The 24,833-nt window shown below is 43.4% G+C and overlaps 1 protein-coding gene across 6 annotated transcripts in view; it reads left to right on the plus strand.

Moving 5' to 3' along the window:
- Nucleotides 1–24,833, plus strand: part of ehbp1 (EH domain binding protein 1) — a 132,484-nt gene that overhangs the window by 50,105 nt on the left and 57,546 nt on the right. For all 6 annotated transcript variants that reach the window (XM_071479834.1, XM_071479839.1, XM_071479838.1 and 3 more), the window contains 5 exons: nt 12,366–12,544; nt 13,325–13,373; nt 19,579–20,400; nt 21,957–21,998; nt 22,264–22,410. In XM_071479834.1, the coding sequence (XP_071335935.1) occupies nt 12,366–12,544; nt 13,325–13,373; nt 19,579–20,400; nt 21,957–21,998; nt 22,264–22,410 (1,239 nt within the window). The remainder of the gene's footprint in view (nt 1–12,365; nt 12,545–13,324; nt 13,374–19,578; nt 20,401–21,956; nt 21,999–22,263; nt 22,411–24,833) is intronic.

A 24,833-nucleotide genomic window follows, 5' to 3' on the forward strand; every position in this document is an offset into this window, starting at 1 on the left:
ATGTACGTTTTCATTTTAAAACTATGTTTCAAAAGAATAATGATGAGTGTTTTAGCTCTGTATGAAAAATAATCTCTGCTAACACGGCTGAAAGCACACATCACATGACCATTCTTTTTGATGCCGTGATTTCTTCTGGAAAAGTGACGAATTAGAAGGAGACATTGTAACTGATAAGATCCAATCAAGAACCAAACGTGAGTGTGTGCGTCATGGTTTCACTTAGTCTCAGTTCCTACCATCAAATCTACGGAGTTTTCAAACTATAACGGGACCAGTTGCGTTTCCAAAAGTCTTTGTTTTAGGGGCTTGAAAACTAATATCTTGAAAACTAAAATCTGAACTTGGAAGTGATGCACTTTAATTCAAACGTATTCGTGTGGACGTAGCCTGAAGGAAAAAAACCTTGCTCCGGGTCCCTGCGGTTGTGGTTGTTTAGGGGTGTGCACACTTGTGCTTGTGTCAATCTGTGCCGGTGTATTTGTCCATCGTCCTGTCTGGGAGATATAGATCCTCAAAGGCGTCAAGTTTAAGTTTAGCATCTGTGAAGGAGCTGGAAGGATGGAAACGTCTGTGGGATTAATTTAAATGAACAGAGCGAGTTCCCGTTGGGCGGGCTGGGAGCTCTGTCTGGTCTGATTCAGTCCATCTCTTTTCCCTGGGGCTGATTTCACCCCTCCCTGTAATTCAGTGATCCCCTGCTCCTCCTTTTGTTTCATCTCCATCTCTATTTCGTAGTCAGACCGCTCTACACTTAGATGCTCTGATCTTTGGATTTTTATCAAGTTTCCGGTTCATGAATTATTAGCCTTATTTTCATATAAGAAAAGTTGGAAGCTGGCATATGTCTGTGGACAAAAGTTTGAGCAAAGAAGTTCCATATTATCTTAATATCTACACAAAGAATCTTAGAAGGAGTACGACATCTCCAACTTTTAGTTGGTGCTGCTTTGTGGGTTAAGTATGTCCTGAAATTATTGTTTGCTTTGTTAAATTAAGGTTAATGGCTAAAGAACAAACTATATTTTGTGTTGCTTATCATATACGTTGGTTTTATGGTTCGTGGGTTTTTCGAAGCACCTGTGTCTATTTCTTCACTGTAATCTTTGTCAATATCGTCTAACTCCATGTGCTGCTTTCTGTTCAAACTATAATGTAAAAAGGTATAACTTACAGCCTGAACCATATCTTCCATGTCTTTACACTTTTCCCTCTATCTCTCTCTCTTATTCGCACACACATGCACACACTCATTCTTTCCAGCAGCGAGAAAGTAAACCAACACCAGAGGTATGTTTTCTGTCTCCCCTTCAGTTGAAGGGCTTGTGTGATTACTTATGTTAATCAAAGGGTTCAAATTAAATAGAGTTTTGCAGGTTGTGAGAGCTCCTGTGCCGGGGGAGGCAGAGGCCACAGCTCTCCTTCCTCTCCCAGACTTTGTTTTCACAGCCTCTCCTTCAGTTCAGACTACCTCCAAATTGAAATTAGAATAAATTAACATTATTTAATTGAGTTCGCAGAAGGCTGCGATATTTCTTAATTAGCTTTCACCGGGGTACGCGGCAGGAGAGGACCACATCCACACTGTCAAGTGTTACTGAGGTTGCCGTGACGACTGAGGGATGTTTTTGGAGGACAGAGGGGAGCCCAAGAGACAAGGACAGTCATCTCTTGTCTTCTGATCTCTCCCCTTTCCAAGGTCTCTCATCTTGTTATCATCACATCCAGTCCAAAGTTATTCCATCTTCTCTGATAAGTTTGACATCCCCTCACAGGAGGACTTTCAGATGTAGGACTTACAGAAACTCTTATGTTCATGATGTTTAATAGGCAATGGGCATTGGCAACTTTCTAAGACTAAATATTGTAGAATGAATTCATCTACTACATTCTCCTATTTCTAAGCAGTGTTGTCAAAACACTGTGGCCTTTACCAGTCTGAGCCTGAGAAATAATAATAAGTGTGAACTTTATTTTTTGTACTTATTATATGTAGCTTTATATAAGGATTGCGGTTTCCTGTCATGGAAATATTTGAATTTGAAACTGGGCAGTTCTGTGAGCATCATTGCCACAAGTTAAATGTGAATTAAGGTTATTAAATTTACATCTTTTTTACATCTTGTTCAACCTAAACTAATTGTGGACAAAAATGAAATAACAAGCATAATAAGCAGTGCAGATAATAATCCCAGTATGATCTGTGTAGCTACTGAACATAGTTAAGTTAAAGTGAAGGATGAGAAGACTGTTGTTTTTAAATGTCAGACCCTGGAATCCATATTAGCAGGGAAGTGGTCTATTTCTGAGACCAGGGCATTGAAGCCTCAGTTGCTCTCTTTGGCCACATTGGCCTCTCCATAAGCTGTGTAATATTAGGAGAATAATCCTTGAGAGGAGTACGACTAAGTCAGTACCTCTCAGTGTCTGCTTTTTCCCTGTGTGGACCCCTCCCCAACTCTTTATTTGCAGTCTGTCATTGGATCTTGTGGGAGAGAGGAGACCCAGTTTTCTTCTCTCATGCGGTCTAGGTTCGATCTTTGGGCTTCCTGTTGTTGTTTCACGCTGCAAGGCATCGCTGTCATCAAGTCAGGTGGACTGGTTTTCTGACCACTGAAGAATCTCAACAGTTTGAGCTCTGTCTCAACAGATTAAAAAGTTTAAGGAATGTTCAGATTAGGTGATGTTCTGGATTAGGTTGCCTTACAGTCAATTTTAGTTTGGCCTGTTTTCTGGATAAAGATACTTTGATAAATCTTTGAGTCAACTAACTCTGGGATCCAGTGAAAAAGAAAATAATATTAAATATAATTCTGATTTAATACTCAGTGTTGAGCCTGAAGTCTCACAGCACAGACATTGATATGTTTAGTGATTTTAAGTGAATAAACAGAAGTTTCCGTGGCTATTCCAAATACAATTTTATACACAGACAGCGTATGTGTTGTGTGTACTAATGCACAATCTTGTGCGTGTTGTGAGGGATATATTTTGATCCACTTACTGTAATGCAGCTATCATTTTTCCACCTCTTCCTCTGTTGGGTGCATGTCGAGTTCACAAGTTAAGCACTGCGAAGAGCTCACTCTCCTCAATACCCGCTCCGGCTGGTGTAAAAGGGCCTTCCGCAAAGCGCCGCTTGTAATCTGCCTTTGGTAAGTCCTCCTTAGTTTTATCTGCCAAGGATTACCTCACAAGCTGCAAGCAGGAGAGAACGAAGGAATACGCAGAGCAAGAGAGAGAGAAATGAAAAGCAAGTCAAACAGAAAACGATGAAGATGGAACAAAATGAAAACAAATCGCTGTGTAATCTCTGAGAGAGAGAGACCTGCTTTAGAGTTGAAGGGAAGTTTCCCTTGCCACTCATTTAGAGAGGGAATTGACTAATCCCTCCATGATTGATGTCTGCTATGAGAGGCTCTATAGCAGACTAATAGGGCTTATGAGGATGACCAGAAAGTCCTTTGTGTGTGCATGCCTGTGTGTGTATATGGGAATGAACCAAGCCTTTTTGTCTTGTGTGTCCGACTATCCAGGGGTTTGAATGACATAGCGGCCGGAGAAGGGGTAACTTTATCTTAATCTGGTCTTAATCGGCCCCAGTCCTCCAGGTGTGTGTGGGCTTAAACCCAGAAGGATCCAGGGTTTTGGGGTGAGGTTTAAGGGGGCTTCGGGTGAGGAGATAGAAGCCCATGCACTTGAAAACTCCTTGGACCCCCAGAGGGTCTAAGACCCCCCACACATTCCCAAAAACCGCGCTCACTTAGTCATGCCATACCTTCCTCCCGTCATCCTTAAGTGGCCCCTGCTACATTTTAATTGAATTAAACCAACCGTTCTCCATAATTTAAAAAGGACCTTAGAAGTACCTTATGAATTAGTCTGAGTGATTTGTCTTTCACATTGTGTGCGTGTGTTTAAGTGTGTGTGTGTGTGTGCGAGCACTCTTGTGTCTGTGTTTGAGGAAAGGATAGCGAGTGAAGAAATGATAAGGCTTTAATTGCCTCTTTATAAAGCCCTCCAGCAGCCCCCCTCTTCTGGACTGTTATGGTATGCAGGTGTGTGCTCATATGTGCCATAGGAAATACTAAGTGGCATTTTCAGTGCTTAACTCGTAGATCAGTGAGGGGGATCATTCCCTTAGCTTTTATTTCAGCACACTGGCAGGAGCTCAGCTGTCCTCAGCAAGGTTTGATCATGGAGTCCTGTCTCGATTTATAATGCAGTCAGAACATACAGGAGGTCGCTCACTGAAATATTTTCTGTTTGGTTGGTTCCTTAGTTTCAGTGCAGCAGCCGTGACCCCGGTCAGTCACTGGTGGTTCTGTTGGTCCATATAAACCAGTGGTGACTGTCGGATTGAATTAATCCTGTTGCCTTTCATCGGGCACCATCAGTCAAAGTCAACCTCATAATCTCTCGACTGAATTCCTGTGAGCTGATTGCATGCTAACGTTAGCATGTTAACATGTCAAACACTGGTGTAGCAGCGGCGTAGTGATGGATGCCATCACTAGACACAAAGCCAGAAACTCCAGGTCCAACCACAGTGAGGTTTTAGAGTTTTAGAGTTTAGTGTAAAGTATCAATCATACACCATGAACTATTGCCTCACGTTTGTTTCCTTCTCTTTACTCTCTCTATCGATGCTCCTGTCATCATCCTCCTTCTTCCTCCCTGCTTCTGTGTAGGATTTTCCCCCACCACACTCTTCCTCTCTCAGTATGTGCGTGTTGATGCATGTGTATTCTGATCAGGAGTCAAAGGGGTGACTTTGTAATTATGTTCATTTTAATTGGCTGTGCTATCACCCCTCTCATCACTTTGGAGCCCACGCTGCACTGGACAATGGCAGTCTGTAGTGGGGGGGGGGCGAGGGCGAGCAACTGCTGTGTCAAGATCCCCCACGTACACATATACACACACCTCGAACCTACACACAGTCAGGCTCTTTACCTGCGGAGCATAATTCCTAAAGTGGCCTCCTTAATGAGTTTTCCTTCCCTGCCCAGGCTTAGATTAATTGATAAATAGTGGTGTTATCAGCACAGCTGATCTCTGAATCCATCGCACCACTAATTTGTTTGTTGAAGATGGCAGTTAAAGGAGATTAATACCGTATAGATTTATAAGAGCCACCCCCAACGTCTTCTCTTCCTCCTTTGCTTCCTCCTCCAAAAGCTTAATTATTCACCTGAGGAAGATGAGGAGGTGGAGGAAGAGCGAAGAGGTGTGTGGGCGGGCACTGGCTTCTCTTTCCTGATTCTTTAAAATCCGGTTTTTAAACTACATGTTAAAAATTTCAAGGAAGTTAATTTGCCAGGCCAATAGTGTGTAACATCACAGCATGAAACAGATTCACTAGTTCACGTCTGTCACTCTGATCAGTCTAATAATGACCAGCACAGTCAGTGCTGTTAGAAGATAATATGTTTTACATGTTGTTCGTAATGTGGCTGCTCTTTGAAACAGTATAAGATGACAGATACTGGATTCTGAGACTAAGACAGATATTGACATTTCATCAGTCCTCCCTCTCTTTTTCTCTTGCTTTAATTTATTTTATTTTTTTATTTTAGAATTTGGACCACAATACACACTCATTGGGTCATTTTACAGTGGAAACATACTTGTCAGTGCTCTCTGATGTAATAATGACTGTGTTTCTAAATGACCTCAAACATTTCTGTGCTGTTATGTCTTATTTATAATACATACAAATAAGTCACATCAGATTAACAGTGGCAGCTTCACTGGTGCCGTAACTCTGGGTATTAATTATACCTGTTAACAACAGCAAAGACAACGACAGCAGTTGACCTGACAGTCACCATTTTGGATGTTGGGTTCAAACCAGTACATCCATGGAAACTTTATTAGAGTGATACAGCAACAAAGAGGACAGGTGGACAAACCAGACCTTGAACTCTTCACTCTGAGGTGGTGACAGTGTAATTTTTGAGGTGGTTGAGTCCTCATGTGAGTGATGGACGATGAGAGGGGATTTGCCCAGAAGGAGTTTGTAATCTGCTGTTGGATCTGTGTCACCCACAGGAGGAAAAAAGAGGGAGATGGATTCAGGAGGAAGGGTGTCGGACATTTTTACCATAAAGTGATGTTGTCTTGTTTTGTCCCCAACTGAATCCCAGCTTCCATACCCTCGACCCCCCACCACACACTACCTTCACCGCACACACAGATACACACCCTCAATCCCAAACCTACCCACCCTGCGTGTTGTTTTTTTTTTTTTCTTTCTCTCAGCCAAAGCTAATTTGCAGAGGCGTGAGTGTGGGTAATGCTACTGCCGTTTCCATGACAAGCTAAAGCCAGCGCTTACACCGCATTATGCCCCTGTGTTACACGTTAGATGAGCAAGCGGGCGGATGGGCACACTGCAAGCTGGCACCGTCACTCCTTTGTCTGTTGCCTCCTCCAAACTGTGTTATTTCATGATGTTTTTTTTTTTTTTTTTCAGTGAATCGTTTTTATTTCAATTTCAAGCCTTGTCTGTCCTTTTCCGTTCTGCTTTTTTCCTGCTGCTTTGCATGGTTATGCCTTTGGAGCAGAATAGGCCTTGGAAGCAAAATGGTCCTGGAAAAGGAAACCGCTTTTCCCGATTTTTGCATTTTACATCTCAGTAGCCAACTGCCGAAAGGCCCTCTGTCTTGGCCTGCAGGTTCACTGCAAGATGGGAAGCATATCTGCTTCTGAGCGAATCACTAGCAAACCCCCAATCATTACCACTATCATGATGAATGTATTTACATATTTTTCTACTTTGTGATAATACACAAAGTCATGGCATAAAGATTTGTCAAAAACATGGAACAAACGGTTAAATGTTGTCTGGCTTGGTGGCTTAGCAGCTGAATGCCTTGCTCAAAAGCAGCAGGTTCAGTCCGTCAGATATTCAACCTCCCTGCAAGCTCTCAGGTGTAAAGGTTATCGCTCTCTCTCCACCTGCTCACACACACAAAACGAAGCCTGACTTAACCAAACGGCGTCTTCATGCACAGTCACACATACATGCACAAACACTTTCTCTCACGGCTCTCTCTGGAAGGAGCCCCTCCTCAGTGTGATTACAACAGTAATGTGATATTTCCTTTGTATGTTAATGTGTATTATTTTTCACGCTACATTCGCTCTCCTCTCCTGTTCCAGCCTTTTGCCCCCCTCCCCTCCCTTTTCCCTATTGTTCCATCCACTCCACATCTCCATTTACATAATTGAACTTTTGATTGGACTTTGCTCCCTCCCCTCTGCTCTCATGCAGCCAGTTTGAAATCCGAAGCATAATTTCATGGGTAAGATGACGTGAGGTGATCATCCTTTTTTTTTTTTCTTCTTCTTCTTCTCTGCCTTGTCTTTTTCTAATGTGAAGACGTTGGACACAGAAAACCAGATTAAACAAATGGCTTGTTTTGATTGAAGGTACAATTAAATAATTGAGCATGTTGGTAGTTGGAGCTCAGTCAATCAGATGAGAGGTTTTCAGTTGCAGGATGGACAGGCCACTTAAGTGCACCAACCTTTATCCTCTTAAATGTGAATAGGTATTAATGTTTTTCAAGTGTGTGTGTGTGTGTGTGTGTGTGTGTGTGTGTGTGTGTGTGCATCTTGGATAAGAGCTGAGTGTTTTTTATAAATCATGTTTATCCATACAGTATGTCTGGAAGTTTGTGTGTGTAGTGTGTTGCCTTCACTTCAGTATGTCTGTGGCTGCTGTTCAGTATCAGTACATTAGAGCTTGAGTGATGCATATACAGTATCTATGCAATTACACTGAAGACACTGTTGTCATCTGAAGTGAGTCTGTGTGTTTATGTGTGCTTTGCAGTGTGTGTGTGTGTGTGTGTGTGTGTCCTTTTTTTTTTGTAGCCGTAGGCTTCTTGAGCGGATTACAAGTTTTAAAGAGTATGAGATTCAACACCTCCTCAAATCTGACACTCTGTGACACTGCTTTGAAGCCATGAAAGTGAGATTGGAAAGACATGGAAGCTCTTTTCTCTCCACAGAGTTGTGGGTTTATGTCATTGGGTTTAGGCCAGTTAAGTTCCCATTGAAGCGTTCTGCCCTGGCGTGAGAGACAAAGCTGCCACTTAAAGCTTTTGACTTGTATCTTTTTTATGACTCTGAAAGGCCAGTTTTAATGGCCTCCATGCTCTTTAGTTGTCAGATAGTATAAATAGTATGATTCCGTGTGACTTTGTTTACTTTTGTCCATCTCCATCTGGGCCAACAGGTTGACCCAGTAGTTGACGGTCTTCACACTGTTACTCTGAGTCTGGAATTACCCACGCTGCTGAGGTGTCCCTGACATGTTCAGGAGTGCTGCTCAGCAGCTGACTTTGATCTAAAAATAAATCCCCACATTGATCAATTAAATGACATTTTTTTATACTAACTTTATGGTTAGTTATGGTTACTTTTTTTATCATGAGAATGTTGTGTCTAATATTGGTGAAGTAGAATTAACTGTTGTACTGCACCCATTGTAAATCAATGGCAGTTTGCTAAGTTACTCTGAAAAGTATTTTAAATGACCTCTGACCTTAGACACTACAGTAGATATTGGAATATATTAAGTCTAAAAGCAACAAATTCCAACTTGGCTACAGAATTGATCTTTTGCTTAAGACCTAAAATCAACCTGGGACAGTTTAATAATTTTCCATATCATGGTTCATTCGCTTTAGCCATGATTCCCGATCTCGAATCACTTCCCACCTTTTCAAAATTACATTGCTGACACCAGAAATCCTCCCCCTGACTCCAGCACCAACAGGAACCTGGATGCTTCCATTTCCAGGTTCCCTCCTCCTATCTTGTCATTCAGGCATTGTAGTGAGCTTAACCCCCCTTCTTTCTCTCTCACATCCTTTTCCCTTCTTCCATTTTTTTCTTTCTTTGCCCCGTCAGATGTGTGTTGTTGACACTGAGGAATCAGGAATAATGGAATCTCTTGTCAGTGGCTTGTATTTTTCGCCCAGGCTGTTAGGGCTGTGTATAATAGTAGCAGAGGAGGAGGAAGAGGGGAGGTTATGTGCCACTGATAGTAATGAAGGTTGCCTTTTCATTTTTTAATATGGAATGTTTGTGGGCCGAGGCAATGCTCTCCGCTAATCCTACCCTCGAGCCGAGCTAGCTACATGGCTGTGTCAGTGTTACACACACACACACACACACACACACACACACACACACACACACACACACACACACACACAATACATACATGTGCACACCTTCCTTTAGGCAAGACAGCAAACTGTTTGATAAGTCAGGGTGCATTTCTGCTCCTCATGAAAATTTCACTCCTCCCGTGTTTGTGTCTTAAGGAAATGCAGCCAGTTCCTGTAGAAGAAGATATGGTATTTGTTCAATATTTGATGGATATGGAAGCTTGAGAGTGTAGATGCATTTGTAAACCTTTTATCAGGACAGAGCATAATGGAACAGTCTGAGCCGCCGATTGAGAAAATTACATCAGTTTGGGTTGTGATGAACTTGGGGTCAATGTAAGTCAGTCAGGACTGAAGGAAAGAACCTTTCCTCTCATTAAACAACATGTTTTTGACAAACAGAGGCTTTTAAAGTTGAGTCATTTGACTCTTTAACAAGTACATTTTTGCAAGTTTTTTTTAATTTAAAAAAAAAATCTTTTTAAAGTGCAATTATGGTGAATGTTTATTTGTTGGCTCAGACACCTGTATGTGGATAGGTGGGTTGGTGTGTATTAGAGAGTGAGCCGTAAAGTCTTTGTGTCCCACTGGCTAATGTATGTGTTTTTTTCTCCCACTAGCTGTTTTATTGTGTGTGTGTGTGTGTGTGTGTGTGTGTGTGTGTGTGTGTGTGTGTGTGTGTGTGTGTGTGTGTGTGTGTGTGTGTGTGTGTGTTTTCCGCTGGCTAGGGTGTAGGGGCTGCGGCACTGGAGTGTGCTGTGTGTCTAATTGCTTTAATAGCACCTGGTCTCTAATCCCAGGTAATTAGGGCGCTCAAATTAGACAGCTACTTTCAACCGTCACTTGAAAAAGCAGAAAGGGAAGGCCTGGAGGAAGACCACTCCACACTGCAACTCTGCAAACCCACACACACTTTTTTACTGACACATACACAAAAAAAGTGGCGAAAGCAGAAGACTAGAGAAACAAGTTTTTTTCAATGTGTAAGGAAATGTACAGAAATGTATAATTTCTTTTAAGGTCTGAACATCCAGATTGTGTCTGATTAGTCAGTCATATATTTATGTTAAGTGATAAAAATATTAGGATGAAGTCAAAAAACAATTCCTTGTTTCCTGTACGTTGACTTCTCTCCACATCCCCGTACAGTAATTGCGAACATGTTACAATCGTTATTGACTTTCTGACTTTTTATATCATTTTTTTCCTCCTTTTTTTTCCATTTGTTTGAGCGGCACGCAGGCATTGTCGAGGCTGCCTAAAACGTGTCTGGAGAAGCTGTGGGGAAAGGTTAAGGCCCTCTTTTAAAGATGAGCCGGAAATGTCAAGTGTCCGCCCCTCAGGCTCCTGCTACCGTCTCCCTGTACTGAGACTGCCATAGGGGCCTGCATGACTCACACACACACACACACACACACACACACACACACACACACTGGTACAAAGGTTAGGAGTTGCTATTAGAGATGGCCTCCAGTTTCTTTCATCTGTTTTGGCCCTTGTGGCATCTCAGCAGGCTCCAGGCTCGCGGTCACAGGTTAAACTACAACAATAGATGAGCAAGAGGCAAGAAACATCCAGGTGCTTACAGGCTGCAGCTAACTCGCCCATGCTGCTCTAGTACCACTCTTGTTTATGCCTGTTGACATTTCAAACCCACTGTATTTTAGTGTCATAAAATCTGTCTCCAGCACGAACACAGGGACACAGGATAAAAAGTGTACAAAGTAGACATCAAGTGTTTTTTTTCTTTCCTCCTTTTCCTTCCCTGCAAAACCCTCTGCAAGTTTTCATATGTTCTGCCAAAGGTTTAATCATGCTCAAGTCAGCAAACCATCGCTCAGCAATTCTGTTTCCCTAAATTCAAATGACAAATTTGTCCTAAGTCAGGACTCCCATCACTGCTGTCCTAAATTTCCTGCTCTTGCAGCAGCACAAAGCCACCAACAGAGGGGGTTGGTCGGCCACCACAAGCCTCACTACAGAGCTGAGACTCAGGCAGTGACAATGCAGAGAGCTGTGGTTTCTCCAGGCCTTCACTGTGTGTCTGAAAAACTGGGTTAACTCGCTTTGGTGGTCATTATCATGACAAAATGTGCTTATTATTACAGTCCTTTAAGGGAATATTGGACAAGCAAGTACAGAATCAAAACAGAGCAGACAAGAGCCTGGAGTCTGGTGGTGTGTGCAGCAGTATCTTTGAAAATTTACACTGTATATTTTCTTAAATATTCGTATTAGTGTTTAAAAGTTCATCTTATTTTGTGTAACACTTAAAGAGGATAAAGCGAAGCAAATTAAGCTTTATGAAACATATGGTGCCATGTAATTAAGGAAATCGGCCTTATTAGTCATGTGTTAATGTTATTGTCTTGCATACAACAGTGATATCCACTTGGATTTTGGACAAATTTCACAGCCTTTTTTTGATCTCTAGCCTCTAATGAATTTAATCGAATCTCAGTGACATTTTTGCCATTTCTCCCCTGAAATGATCTAAGAGAATTAATCCATATCTGTCGCTCCATGACCAGATTAGTGAATAGCCAGCTGAATAATCAGAATAGCATTGGTTCTGCCGGCCATCAGAGGAAGACCAGTGTCTCTGTGCCACCAAGGATTTGTGGGATTTGGAGTCTGGGAGAGGAAATGCTCCTAATGGTGAAAGCTTTCGACCCAGATAAGACTTCAAAGGCGGAGCTAATTAATAAGATGTTTACATTATCCACGGTCATACGGCGCTTTGTGAATGACCCTTCATTATGCTGTGTGTCTGTGTGTGTGCGTGTGTGTGCATGTGTGTGCATGTGCAGGCTCATTGTATGTCAGTATGACATGCTAATTGGGTGGATGGGTGGTGGTTGCTAAGTGCAGCACTTTTTTGAGACATAAATAGTGAAAGGAGCTCAGACTTTGGGGGGGAGTGCCCACATTTATCAGTATTAATGTTTTTTTGTCCTTGATAGTATAAAAATCAGCGATAGACCTTGTGTGACCCAAAACAACTCATGATTTGCTGGATATCAACATGTTGCATTTGTACACTTAAACCTGGGGAAATTCCAATTAAATAAAAACAAAACATCTCTCTCTCCTCCCCTTTCAATACTTGCCCCCTTGTGTTCATGTCCAATCACACCCCTTTAAACTCTCCTCCTCCTCTTCTCTGCCCTGCAGCCCAGCCCCGTCCCAAGTCCGGTTCTGGGAGGGAAGCCGAACGCCAGCCAGTCTCTGCTGGCCTGGTGTCGCGAGGTCACCAAGAACTACCGTGGGGTGAAGATCACTAACTTCACCACCTCCTGGAGGAATGGGCTGGCCTTCTGTGCCCTGCTGCACCACTTCAGACCTGACATAATGTACGAAACACACACACACACACACACACAGAAATGTTTCTCTTACAGTGTAGAATTGGGCTAGAATTGAGAACAGTGAGTCATAGTTTTGTTTGTTGTAACCGTTTCAGAAGGTCGGTTGAAAGTTTTGTATATTCATATTGGATTAAGACTCGTTTGGTGACTTGGTATCATATTTGCACAGTTAACCTGTCATCATGCTGTGATCCTGTACCCGTCATTCCTGTCGGTGTGTTTGATTAAGGTGACAGATGTGTGCACACATCTGGCACGCACAATCTGTCATACTCACATCTGAATACACGTTGCATGTTTGCTGCCAACACTAATCTCATTCTTGTGTGTGTGATTGTAATTCTGTGTGAAACTTTTAAGTATCCAGTGTGTGTGTGTGTGTGTGTGAGTGTGAGTGTGAGAGAGAGATTCCTTTAACGTTTAGTATTAAATGTGTAACACTCAAAAGTACAGCATATGGAAGACCTGCAGCCCCATCAGGAGGGCAGACATGATGATAATTTATCAGAACCCTCCTCTGTGTACATGTGTGTGTTTATGCTTGTGTGTCTTTGCACTGGTGTGTTATTTTTACATATTTTCCACTCTATTGGTTCTGTTGATTGCACTGCTATGAAATTGCATGTTACAGTTCTAATGCCATTACATGTGACGCATATTTAAACGCAACTCTGTCTCCGCTGTCTCTCTGTCTCCCATTTCCTCTCTCTCTCTCTCTCTCTCTCTCTCTCTCTCTTTCTCTGCCTGCCTCCACTGTTCTTCCAGAGACTACAAGTCGCTCAATCCTCAGGATATTAAAGAAAACAACAAAAAGGTAAGAGGCAGCCACTGCTGGGCCCTTCACACCACTTAACTCCCTCCCATCCACATCTCCATTTGGCCTTATTTAGAGATCTGCCATTAATCCCTGGATATAGAGTGTATGTGTGTTTATGTGGTCTGAGGGGGGATGAAAGAAGGCAAATATGTGTACTCAAAATCACACACACACTACAGGCAGAATGACAGTTTTCATAAGACATCCCCCCGTTGTGATGTGTGTACGTGACTGTGTGTCCAAAAGTGCGACTGAGGTGAGATGGTATCTTAACCCAGCAGCCTGCTGCGCGCTTACTAAACTGCCTCTGCTGTGTGTGTTGGTGTCAGTGTGTGTGTGTGTGTGTGTGTGTGTGTGTGTGTAATAAGAACATATTTGTCCTGTGTTGATTAGACTGTTTTGTTTGTATGTGTGTTTAAAATAGTGCAGGAGGGGGGTGTGAATGTGTTTGCTGGTGTGTATTAGCTGTTATCCTGAGTGGGACTCCTCTTTGGTTTCATGCTTCATCTCAACACACACATATGCACACACTTACCTCAGCTGAATAACCCATTCTCTTCATAAGGCAAACGTACACACACACCTATATTCCTCCTTGCCCTGCGTCACCATATCTGCACATTCACAGGTGGAGCTGCACACATGCACGCATCCCCATTTTCCTTTTGTCCCTCTGGCCCTTTGTGTGCTCATTCACTTTTTCCATACACACTCGCCAAACACACAAATGCACACTGCTGTTCCCCCTTTACTCTGTTACTACACACTCATATACACACAGACACACACAGAGGCCCTGTCCCCTCTCTGGCCCTGAGGGCTACACAGAACGATATGCGTCGGGTTCCTGCAGCTTGATTTCCTCTTCTCATACACACTCTGGCTCAGCGATAACCTCTGGTGGCCCTGTTAGGCATGAATGCTACCCTGTTGACAATAACCATAGTGGAGGAAAAGGGAGAGACCCAATCCCATATCTGCTAACTGCCCCTCACCCCCCTCCAGGTGCTCAAGTAGCCCTGAAGAAATTGGTTAGATATAAGTAATATGGGAATATGCCGTAGAATGTGATAGCTGGTGAATAGCTGCAGCACTATACCCAGTGTGCTGCAACCAGCTCCTCTGTGGAGCTGTACACCTGGTCAGATGAACATTTGTAAGTCAGTAGAATTTATTTCTTTACAGAGCCACATAAAAAGTACAAAGCTGAATCACAGTGCATAATAAAACAAGCTGTTCCTTTGCAGTGATAAGAGGAGACACTAGTAGACATCATCTGCCACCTCCTGCTGCTGCAGCCCACCAGAACCTGGGTACTCGCTGTGTGTACATAAGCAACGTGGGGGATATGCCAAACACGGTATTAGCTAGTAAATGTAAGACTAGGTCATGTTAAATCTGGACAAGCTGAGTTGTGCAGGGCCAGATTTTTTTCCCTTTTCCACAGGTATCAATGGCCTCTAGAAGATTCTCAATTTAAGGCCTCAAATCCAGGTATTGGCTATAATTTTTCAGGGTGAAAAACATGTTTTATTACATTTACACTCTTACATAAAATCTTCACCAAGCGCAGCTGGTAAACAAACCAAAACATTTCTCACAAAAAAAATGAAAATCATTGCCACAGATTTCATACAAACATTTGACCCCACCACTATATGAGCACCAAAGTTATCACACATCTCTTCATGCTTCACATTTTACTGGTCTAACACTGTTACTGTGTCGGTCAGAATCCGGTTTGATGCAGATTGTTTTTCAGAGAACATCAGACAGGTAGAGACCGAGGACCTTAGACAGGTGAAGCCTTTGACTGTTATTACTTCATAAACTTGGAAAGCAGTGAACAGCCACAGAACAGTAAAGTGAATGACATATGACACTTGTTGGTGATTGTGAAGGTCTGGGTTCAGGCAGAAGGAGAGGGGAGTAATGCATCGTGTGGTGTCAATTAGCACTTTGAGGGTGTTGAACCAGAGACGGGTGTCCATGCAACTGCCTGCAAAAAAAGAGAAGCCGCTCACACCAGGCACAGGTGAGAATACCACAGTGCGGCAGGTTGAGGACCCCGAAGAGCAAACACGGAAAAAGGACAGAAGAAAGAAAATGAGAGAAAGAAGAAATTTTTGTTTTAAGAGGGAATTGAAGAGAGGAGGATCTTCCTCATCCACAGTGATGTGTAGAGTAGCTTCATAAAGAGTTGGTAGAACGTATAGAATTTATTGAATGGACGGCAGAAATGGAAATGTATAGAAACGACAACTATCTCTGCTTTTCATGGCCAGTTGATAGACATGCCCCCTCCTCCTTTCACAGTCTATCTGTGAGGAGTGATTGCAATGAGCTCAGACTGTGCTGAATTATGACAGATAAGGACAATCAATATCAGGGGCTGGTGAGGAAAAAAGAGAGAAGTGAATATTTAGAACATTTACATCCTTTGAAATGATCTATTATCAATGGATATGTGAGTGTTTGTTAGTCTGTGGATGATTCTGGATGTATTCACACATCGAGCCTGGTGTCGAGAGCGCTACTGTGTATGGACTGACTGTTTTGTCAGTGTGCTGTTATGTGTGTGCGTGTGTGTGTGTGTGTGTGTGTGTAATGAGGCCAAGGAGAAGTCATTTGTCATGCCATCTGATAGTGTAGCACCAAGCACCAGGCTAAAGCACCCTGAGCACAGCCGTGAGGGGTTGGGCCGAGGGGAGGGGGTGTAGATGATTGACAGCGATAGATAGCTGTCAGTCACTGGGGGGGGGGGGGGGTTGAGCTGCGGCCTGGGGCAGGCGACAGTGACATTTAGTCCAGACCAAAGGCTTTGTCAGGTGGATGATGGAAAGTGAGAAAACGAGGTATTTTCCAAAATACATGATCTTCATATTGAACAAAAACACGGCTCCAGTCACTCGGTGTGGAGAAATACTCGAGATGAAGATGAAGCCGAGCTTGTTCCAAATGTTATTGACCAGGCACTGAGGTTTTATTTAAAATCATTATCATTTATAATGATAATTTGGATAAGAATATATATCATGAGAATCACATATAACTAACACTCACTGTAATTTGTTACAAAAGACAAAACTAAAACTTAAACAATCCATATAATAGTGTTTGGTTGCAATTTGTTTGGAAGCACTCATTCAAAATTTTGTGTAGAAGTAATTCAGTGATTATATGACTTGAATTATTGCCCAGCGCTGCATCTCCGCTCATTTCAGAGATTTTTTTAGATAACTTTTTAATATGGCCAAAATAAAATTTAAAATGATGACATTTACTTTTTTTGTGATTTTGGGGGGGAAAAAAGTCTAATTAGCCTTTGTGTTTTATCTGATGGAAAAAGATACAAGATTTTCAGTAACTGGAACTTAAAGTATAAATATGGTGATATTCTGTCTTATTGTCATCAAATCCTATGAAAAGTCCCATTATGGTCTGGCTTATTTCTTTATTTAACATACAAATATCGTCCTGCGGCAAAACCAAACCTACAGCTGAAAATAGTCCCTAACAAACGCACTACTTACCTTTAACTTTAGCCAATCACTACAGTGCCTTCCATTTTAGGAAATTATTTAGCCTTTTTTTAAAATAAGGTGAATATTTGTGATCTTTTTTTAAAGAGTTCTGCTTTTAGTTAGAGCCGACATGGGGCTGAGTGCCACAGACTGGGGAGGGAAACGTGTTGAGAGATGGACCAAAGTATTGCAAAATATCTCCACCCTTATTGTGTAACTGCAGCAGGCAAACTTGAGGTGAACACACAGAAGGTTACCACCAGAAAACAATTCCCCTCTAACACCAGGTCTTCCTCAGTAGTCATCAGTGTCGTCAAGCTCTGAGAGAAGATGTAGCGAAGAATAAAACGTGACACCCAGGTCAAAAAGACTGTAGTGCACATCAAGACTAACATTGACCCTGAAACAAAACCCAGCTCGAGAGCTTCTCTCCCTCCTTCCTCCTCACACAGCTCTCACTTTCTCCCACTCTCACTCTTTTCTCTCTCTCATTCTTTCACTCTGTCCCTATTGAGCAGCAAAGTTGTCGCTCTCTTTCACCGCCTACCCTGGGCGAGAGCGGAACAATGCAAGCACACTTTGCTCGCCTGAATACGTGTTAGAAACCCAATCAGGCCCTCTTATTCCCCATATTCTTTTTCTTTCTTTTCTGTCTTTCTTTTCTCTTTCACGCTCCCTTTCTGCCATGAGAAGGGGGGGGGGGGCTTAAACAGGCTCGCTGTAAAGGCAAACTCCTCTCTGTTCTCCCTTTTCTTTTTTCCCGCCGTCACTTCTTGTCTTTGCACGTACAAACACATAAACGCACACACACACTCACATACACCTCTTTCCCCTGTGTGAGTATAGATGTTCCGCCCATTGTTACCCTTTCCGTCAATAGAAAGGGACAAAAGAGGTGAGAGTGAAAAAGATTTCTCCTAACAAAAGACGTCATAATTGATTGTAAATTGAGAAATAGCTCTCAGTTAAAAGCTCCACCTCTTCTCTCTCTCCATTCTCAGTTCTCTCTGTTATAGAGACAAGTACAGTTGGAGAACTAAGATTTACTACGAGTTTGTAACTGGAAGCTGCATCTGAAAATCACTTCCTGGTTGCCTCCCTACATAACGACGACTCAGCAATTTACAATTTGTGGTGTCACTGACAGTGTTTCCTACACAAGCAGTAAACAGCAATCGTGTTGCATACACCCAAGTTTAGTGTAGGTACCGCCACTGCAAAACTATATTTGTTTGTTACTTGATCAGGTGAAATTGTGTTTTAAGTATATTAAGTATAAGTATATATTTTACTGAAACTGTAAATCCAACATTCACACCTACTTCATGTCGTGAAGCTGCGTGGAGGTGAGAAAGGGACAGAGCCCGTTATCCTCAAATTTAAACACCCTCACATCTCCCTTCTCTTTATGACATCCAGGTTTTCACCATGTTTTCCAGTGTGGACGTTCTGAACAGCTATAAACTATAAACTGAGGTCAGACAACAAGTTGCATGAGAAAAGTCTTTTCTGGCAAAACCCAGCCCCTCAAATAAAATGGTGGACAGAAAATATAGTGCACATGGTCCTTGCAGACACAGCTCATATTCAGTGTTCTCCATAGAAGTTACAGTTGATGTACCCTTGAGCAAAAGGTTAAATCCATTCCTAAAGTGAAAGTTTTACAAGAAAACTCCCACATTTAATGAAAACTCAATGAAAAATCATACGTGCTCAATGGACTCCCCCGCTGGATAAATACATACAATATGTAGGACAGGGCTGAAAAAGAGCAAGCAGGCTCTTCAAGACAATCCCTGGGATAAATAAAGGTTAAAATACATGGAGGAGTGTTTGAAGTCAGAGGGAGACAGAGAGAGAGAGAGAGAGAGAGAGAGGTTGATGGACTGAGGAGATCTACGGAGGCGGTGAAACAAACGAGCGCTGCAACAGGTTGGAATTTGATCAACACTATCAAGCAGGCCAGATACAAGCTGTGATACCTGGGAGAGACGGATGGGAAGCCTGTGTGTGTGTGTGTGTGTGTGTGTGTGTGTGTGTGTGTGTGTGTGTGTGTGTGTGTGTGTGTGTGTGTGTGTGTGTGTGTTTGCTGTTAATCTATTTATTTACCTGTCATTGGCTGCGATAATGGTTTTCATCCCTTCTCTCTCTCTGTCTCTCTTTCTCAGTCTATCTGGTGATGGGGGATTGGGTTTCTTGTGTCGCTTGATAATCAAACCTGTATTTTCTCATCAGACTCTAATCAGACCAATTACACGCGTGACGGAGAGCGTGGGCAGGTTGATGCAGGGGAGCGATAAGGGGACACACACACACACAGACTCACACACACACACTTTGGGATTAAGCGCTCTGTCTTGGGGTATCTGCGTCTCTTATCGGGGACAACCATCCCTGACATGACCTGTCAGCAGTCATGTCAAAGGTTTCTCTCACGCACAAACACACATGAACACATTCACACATGGATCTTGCATGCAATGCAACATGCACCAAAGACAACCTTCCAGACTTCTTCTGTCTCACCAACTCTTGTAACCCCCCTCATCTTCTCTGTAATGCACCATAGTCTTGTCTTTATTCAGCGTTTCAGACCATATTTGCAGGTGGGCACGACAGTGGTTCCGTGGCTTTATACGAGTCATTAATTGGGTCTTTTGTGTGTTTTGTTTGCTCAGGCGTACGATGGCTTTGCGAGTCTGGGCATCTCCCGTCTCCTGGAACCATCTGACATGGTGCTGCTGGCTATTCCTGACAAGCTCACAGTAATGACCTACCTGTACCAGATCCGCGCCCACTTCTCCGGTGAGGAGCTCAACGTGGTGCAGATAGAGGCCAACAGCAGTCGCAGCACTTACAAGGTGGGCGACTTTGAGACCGACACAAATGCCTCCATAGGCCAGGACAAGTTCTACGCTGAACTCAACGACGTGCAGCAACGCCAGGCTACCTCTGAGCCTGCAGCATCTGCTGGTGGCGTTAATGTCGAGTCTAACGGCACTAAAGCCACTGAGGAAGAGGTGATGGAGCAGGGTTGGAAGGCCGAAGTAGGAGCTGTTTCAGCAAGCTTGCAGACAGCAGGGCCTTTGCAATCCTCACCTCCTGTCCCATCACCACGCACAGTATTAGCCACCTCAGCAACAGACTCGACCCACGTGTCACCGCCACGATCTGAGGACAGAGGGAATCTGCTCAAAGCCAACACGTTAGACCTTAGTGAGTTACCACAGAGAGTGCAGAGAGAGGTGGAGAAAGAAAGACAGCAGAAGGAGGAGGTGGGAGAGGATAGAAAGGTGGGAAGTACAGAACCAGGGTCGCCCACCCGGAGAGGGGCCCCCTCCTCCTCCTCCTCACCACCCCACCAGAAACTGGGCTTTTCCTATAACAGGGACACTGACCTCATCAAGAAGAAAAGGGCCGGTCTTCGCCACTCGGACTCTGAGCCGGCCTCAGACACCAGCTCCCCTCCAGTCAACCACACAGACACGCCTCCCAAACAGGTAACCACGCAGAAAAATAATGGATTCAGGTGAACACTCACTGAACACGAGAAGGATCCACTCTCTGAGGGCTGCATGCAGTGATGCAATCTATTTATAACAGATCTTTTCATAGATGTCCCTGAAATTCCTTTTCTGTCAAAGTGCACGTGCAGGCCTGCTCAGTGCAGACAGGAGAGTGTTTTGAATATTCATCAATAAGTCATTTAAGGGCTTGTTAGAGATTAATTAAACTATCTCACATCTAATTTTAAATCCTGTACCTTAAACAACCTCTGCATCAGTCTGTATAATGGAGACTAATTCTCATCTTGCTACTTAAGTCAGGTATTAAGATTCTGACTGCGTTTACCTGCAGGTACCTGCCTGACCCCTAAATGGATTGTTCATGTTTTTATCCTTGCACCCTGGCTTTGATTGAAACTTTCACAGCTACATCAGTCATAAGACAGAGGATGCAGTGAACATTCATCCCCTCCTGGCGCTCGCTAAGCTTCAAATCCCGACCTCGTTGATGCCATTGCAGAGATGACCGTACCGAAATTCTCCCGTTCTGCATTAGATGTTGTCGTCACCTGTCTCGTTGCCGAGACCCAGACGCATCAAGGCTGGGCCGTTAACCTGTGGCGACTATAGAAGGCACCTGGGAGAACCCCCTGCTTTGACATTTCATTATATTTTTCATTATATTTCTCATCCCTTCAGTTGATGGCAGTTGGCGCCGTGACTGCTCAGGCGTGGCGACGCTTTGCGCAGAGCACACCTCATCTCGTCTCTCAGACGCGCTGGCATGGACCTGTGTGCGTGTGCGAGACACACAGTCACACACAAACACACAATGAATACATTGCTGCCTGCATTGGTTAACCCCAGATTACCGCTTCCTGTTTACAAGTGGAAAGGTCACGGGGCAGGCGGGGGCCAGCAGGAGGGTTATGACAGCTATGACACCCCATTTTGATCTGCTGTTATCTAGTTAGCGGGATGCATCCTCGGCTACACCCAGGCCAGATTTGACTTGCTGAAAGGATAAACATGTTTGTTATTAACAGCCTGTCTAACCTAAAAATCTAAAAGCTCTGTTTGCGCCTCCTTCTAACACAGCCAGCATTACCTTGCAGATAAAATTCTAAGCTAGGTGTGTTTTTGCTCTGTTGTCAAAGCCGTCATGCTCTCCACACCACTGGGCCCCCACAGGGCTGTGAGCCCAGGGCCATAATGCCAGAGTGAAGGTCCTGTGTATCACGGGGAATTAACCCTTCTCCTACCTTTGTACCCACTTGTCTAAATCCTCCTCCACCACCTCCACCTGGTTACTGTACAAGAAACACATGTGAAAGCTGTTGTTCATTTCATTTCAGTGCTGTGTCACTAATCACATCTGACTGAATAACACAGGCTCAGTTCATTTCTGAGGAATCACCAATACAACCAGTATTATTTGTTACATTGTGCTGACAAAATACTAAACTTAGAACCTGTGACTCCAGGTCCAGAGGTATTTTTGATATTCAGCTGCACACCTGAAGATAATGTTTGTGTTTTGTCTTTCAAAGGAGCCAACACCTGCCCCAGTATCCAGCCCCCCAGCTGAGAAGGTGAGACATTTTTAAGATAGTCAAAGAAGCCATGTGTGGACAAAATATACCGATATTATCATATTTCTGTGGTTTAAACAGCTTTTCAACATCATATGTGAGAGTCGGCAAGGACTCATCTCTTATATCCAACACCTGTTAGATGTTCTTGACCAAATCACACCTTATTTGTGACGGTTTTATTGGACCTGAACTCCTGGTTCTTGTGTCTTTGTTGTTTTATCTGATCAGACTCACTCTGTTTTATTTTGTTTTTCGCACACAGAAGGTGCTCTCTCGTCAGGAGGAGCTGAAGGAGAGAGCCAGGCTCCTCCTGGAACAGGCCCGTAGAGACGCTGCAATGAAAGCCGGCAACAAGAATGTCCCCAACTCAGCCGTGACTGCACCAACCAGGGCCACAAGCGTCACCGACGTAAGTCACAGTGGTGCGTGTATGTGTGCATGGGGCTTTTGTCAGTAAAGAGAACTACACTGTCCATCTAAAACAATACAGCCAGGTCATTTCTGTGGTCGGAGTAAGATGGTGGCACGAGTACAAATACAATCAGACATGACTCAGCTGAAGGAGACTTAAAAGTCTCAACCTGAGATCCAGTTTGGATCCGTCTGAGTCCTCAGGCTTCTGATGAGGGGGCAGGTCCGTCTGAGCTCTTCTTCATGTGGTATATTAAGGCTGTCCTGAGTTTCAGCTGTGTGTCCCTGCCGCTTCTCTTCATGCACTGGAGTTCTGTACAGCATCACCTCAGCGAGGAGGAACAGCTACTAGAGTGACCACCAGCCTTTTCAACACCCTTGTGTCACCTCCACACTTCTGTATTAGCTGCTCACTACACTTGCAACATGCTGGAAAATCCTGTCCAAACTGTCTCATCCTCTGGCAGTCCACTTTGGTAAATCCTTTCTGAGGAAGCTCTGAGAAGGAGAGAAGACTTTTCCTTATTAACTTCTGCTGAGACTCTTAATGGACTGCTGAACGTCGCAACCTGAACATGTCAGTAGGAAAAACCAAAATGTGGATGGACTCCGTCTCTCCCTCTTCTCACTATAAACATTTTTCCCCCTCTCTCTCTCTTTGGTCATTTTAACTCTGCACAATTTTTTTGACATCCGACCAAATTTGCTGCCCCCTCACTTTCCCCCAAACACTAAGTAAATGTTGTACACAAACACCTGTCAGCAAAAGTACATTCATGGTAAAGGGGGGTTGAGAATCGCTGTACCGAAGCAAACTAGACTAGAGAAGACGCGAGTGAAATTGCCAGCTCTGAACTGAGCACGCTCCACTGAACATAATATACTGGAAGTGGGAGGGGGCACGCTGATGGACCAGGAGTTACCCTGGTAAAGCGCCGTGGTCAAATCCTCAGTGACGTTTCCAAATGTTTCACAGAAAGGAAAGGAGGGTAAGAAAAAAATATGGTCTTGTGAGAATTGGGACAACAAGGGATTTGAGGGTAAAATGAAATAAATACCTTTTGGTAATGAAATATCTAAAAGGCAGCAGTCGCGTGGCCCTGCATTTGCCGCCTGAATCCTTAAAAAGAAATATGCCCTTGAATTAGATGTTTTTTAAAGCGTGCGTGTTTGTGTTTGTGTTTGTGTGTGTGTGTGTGTGTGTGTGTGTGTGTGTGTGTGTGTGTGTGTGTGTGTGTCTGTGTGTGTGTGTGTGTGTGTGTGTGTGTGTGTGTGTGTGTGTGTGTGTGTGTGTGTGTGCGCGCGCATGCTTATGTATTTCGAGTGTGTTGTCAGTGTCTGTCGTGTGTGGGCGTCTGCAAGCAGGCCACAGGAATAACCTCCTCGGCATAATCTAAGGGAATAAATGAGGACCTTCCAAGGACTGGTGGCGTTAAAAGTCTTCAGAGGCAGAAAGCAAATTAAAAGAGTTCTTCAAAGCTGTTGCGGCGCCGATTTATTTCCTCAGCGACAAAAAAAGGTCCTCTTCTGTCCCTTGTTGTGCGGCAAGATGGCTGACTTCACTTAGATTAGCTCCTTAAAGTAGCCACCCCTCTACTCTCTCTCTCCCTCTCCTCCTTATTTTCGTACTCATTTCCAAGGACAATTGGTTAATAACCCCCTCACACACACACACACACACACACACACACACGACTTCCCATGCATAAGTGAAGGAGGGGAAAGAGGAGGGGTGAGAGGGAGATATTGAATTGTTTACACTTTTTTTAATAGAAAACATTGATCAAAGGAATACGACTGGCCCTGAGGCCAATGTGCTGATAATTGTTAGTGATTCAGATTAGATTACTTGATGTCTTGTTTTGATTAGCGTGTGTGTGTGTGTGTGTGTGTCTATGTTATCAGCTGGAGAGGCCCAAGCTTTTCCCATTTAACTCTCCATCCATCTAAGTAGGTGCTTTGCGGTTTAGCATACATAAGGTATAATTTAATTCAATTAAAGGGGCTTCATTCTTCCAGGGAAGTGGCTAATGTGGGGGCAACAGAATGATTTGGGCAGAGGGAGATGGGTTGGGGGGGCTACATTTCCTGTTGTATGGATGTAGCATTCAAAGCACAAAATGAAATGATAATTGTGTGTGTGTGTGTATGTATGTATGTATATATGTATATATATATATATATATATATATATATATATATATATATATGAACTGAAATTATATTTTACTCAAAGCTGTGTGACAGAATTCTCTGTTTTGCTGAAATAATGAATTTAATCTATAATCAAATCAATCATTAGGTGTAGCACTAATCAAATCTCCAATCGCAATAGGAGCATCTTTTCTAACCGAGGTGAGTTAGTTTTAAACTGTATTAAGTCTGTTTTGGGTCAGATATCGTCACTGGCAGGAAACCCTC

This window comes from Trachinotus anak, unplaced genomic scaffold (assembly GCF_046630095.1).
Source record: "Trachinotus anak isolate AG129_WGS33_773 ecotype Australia unplaced genomic scaffold, CSIRO_AGI_Tana_v1 ptg000007l, whole genome shotgun sequence".
NCBI lineage: Eukaryota > Metazoa > Chordata > Actinopteri > Carangiformes > Carangidae > Trachinotus > Trachinotus anak.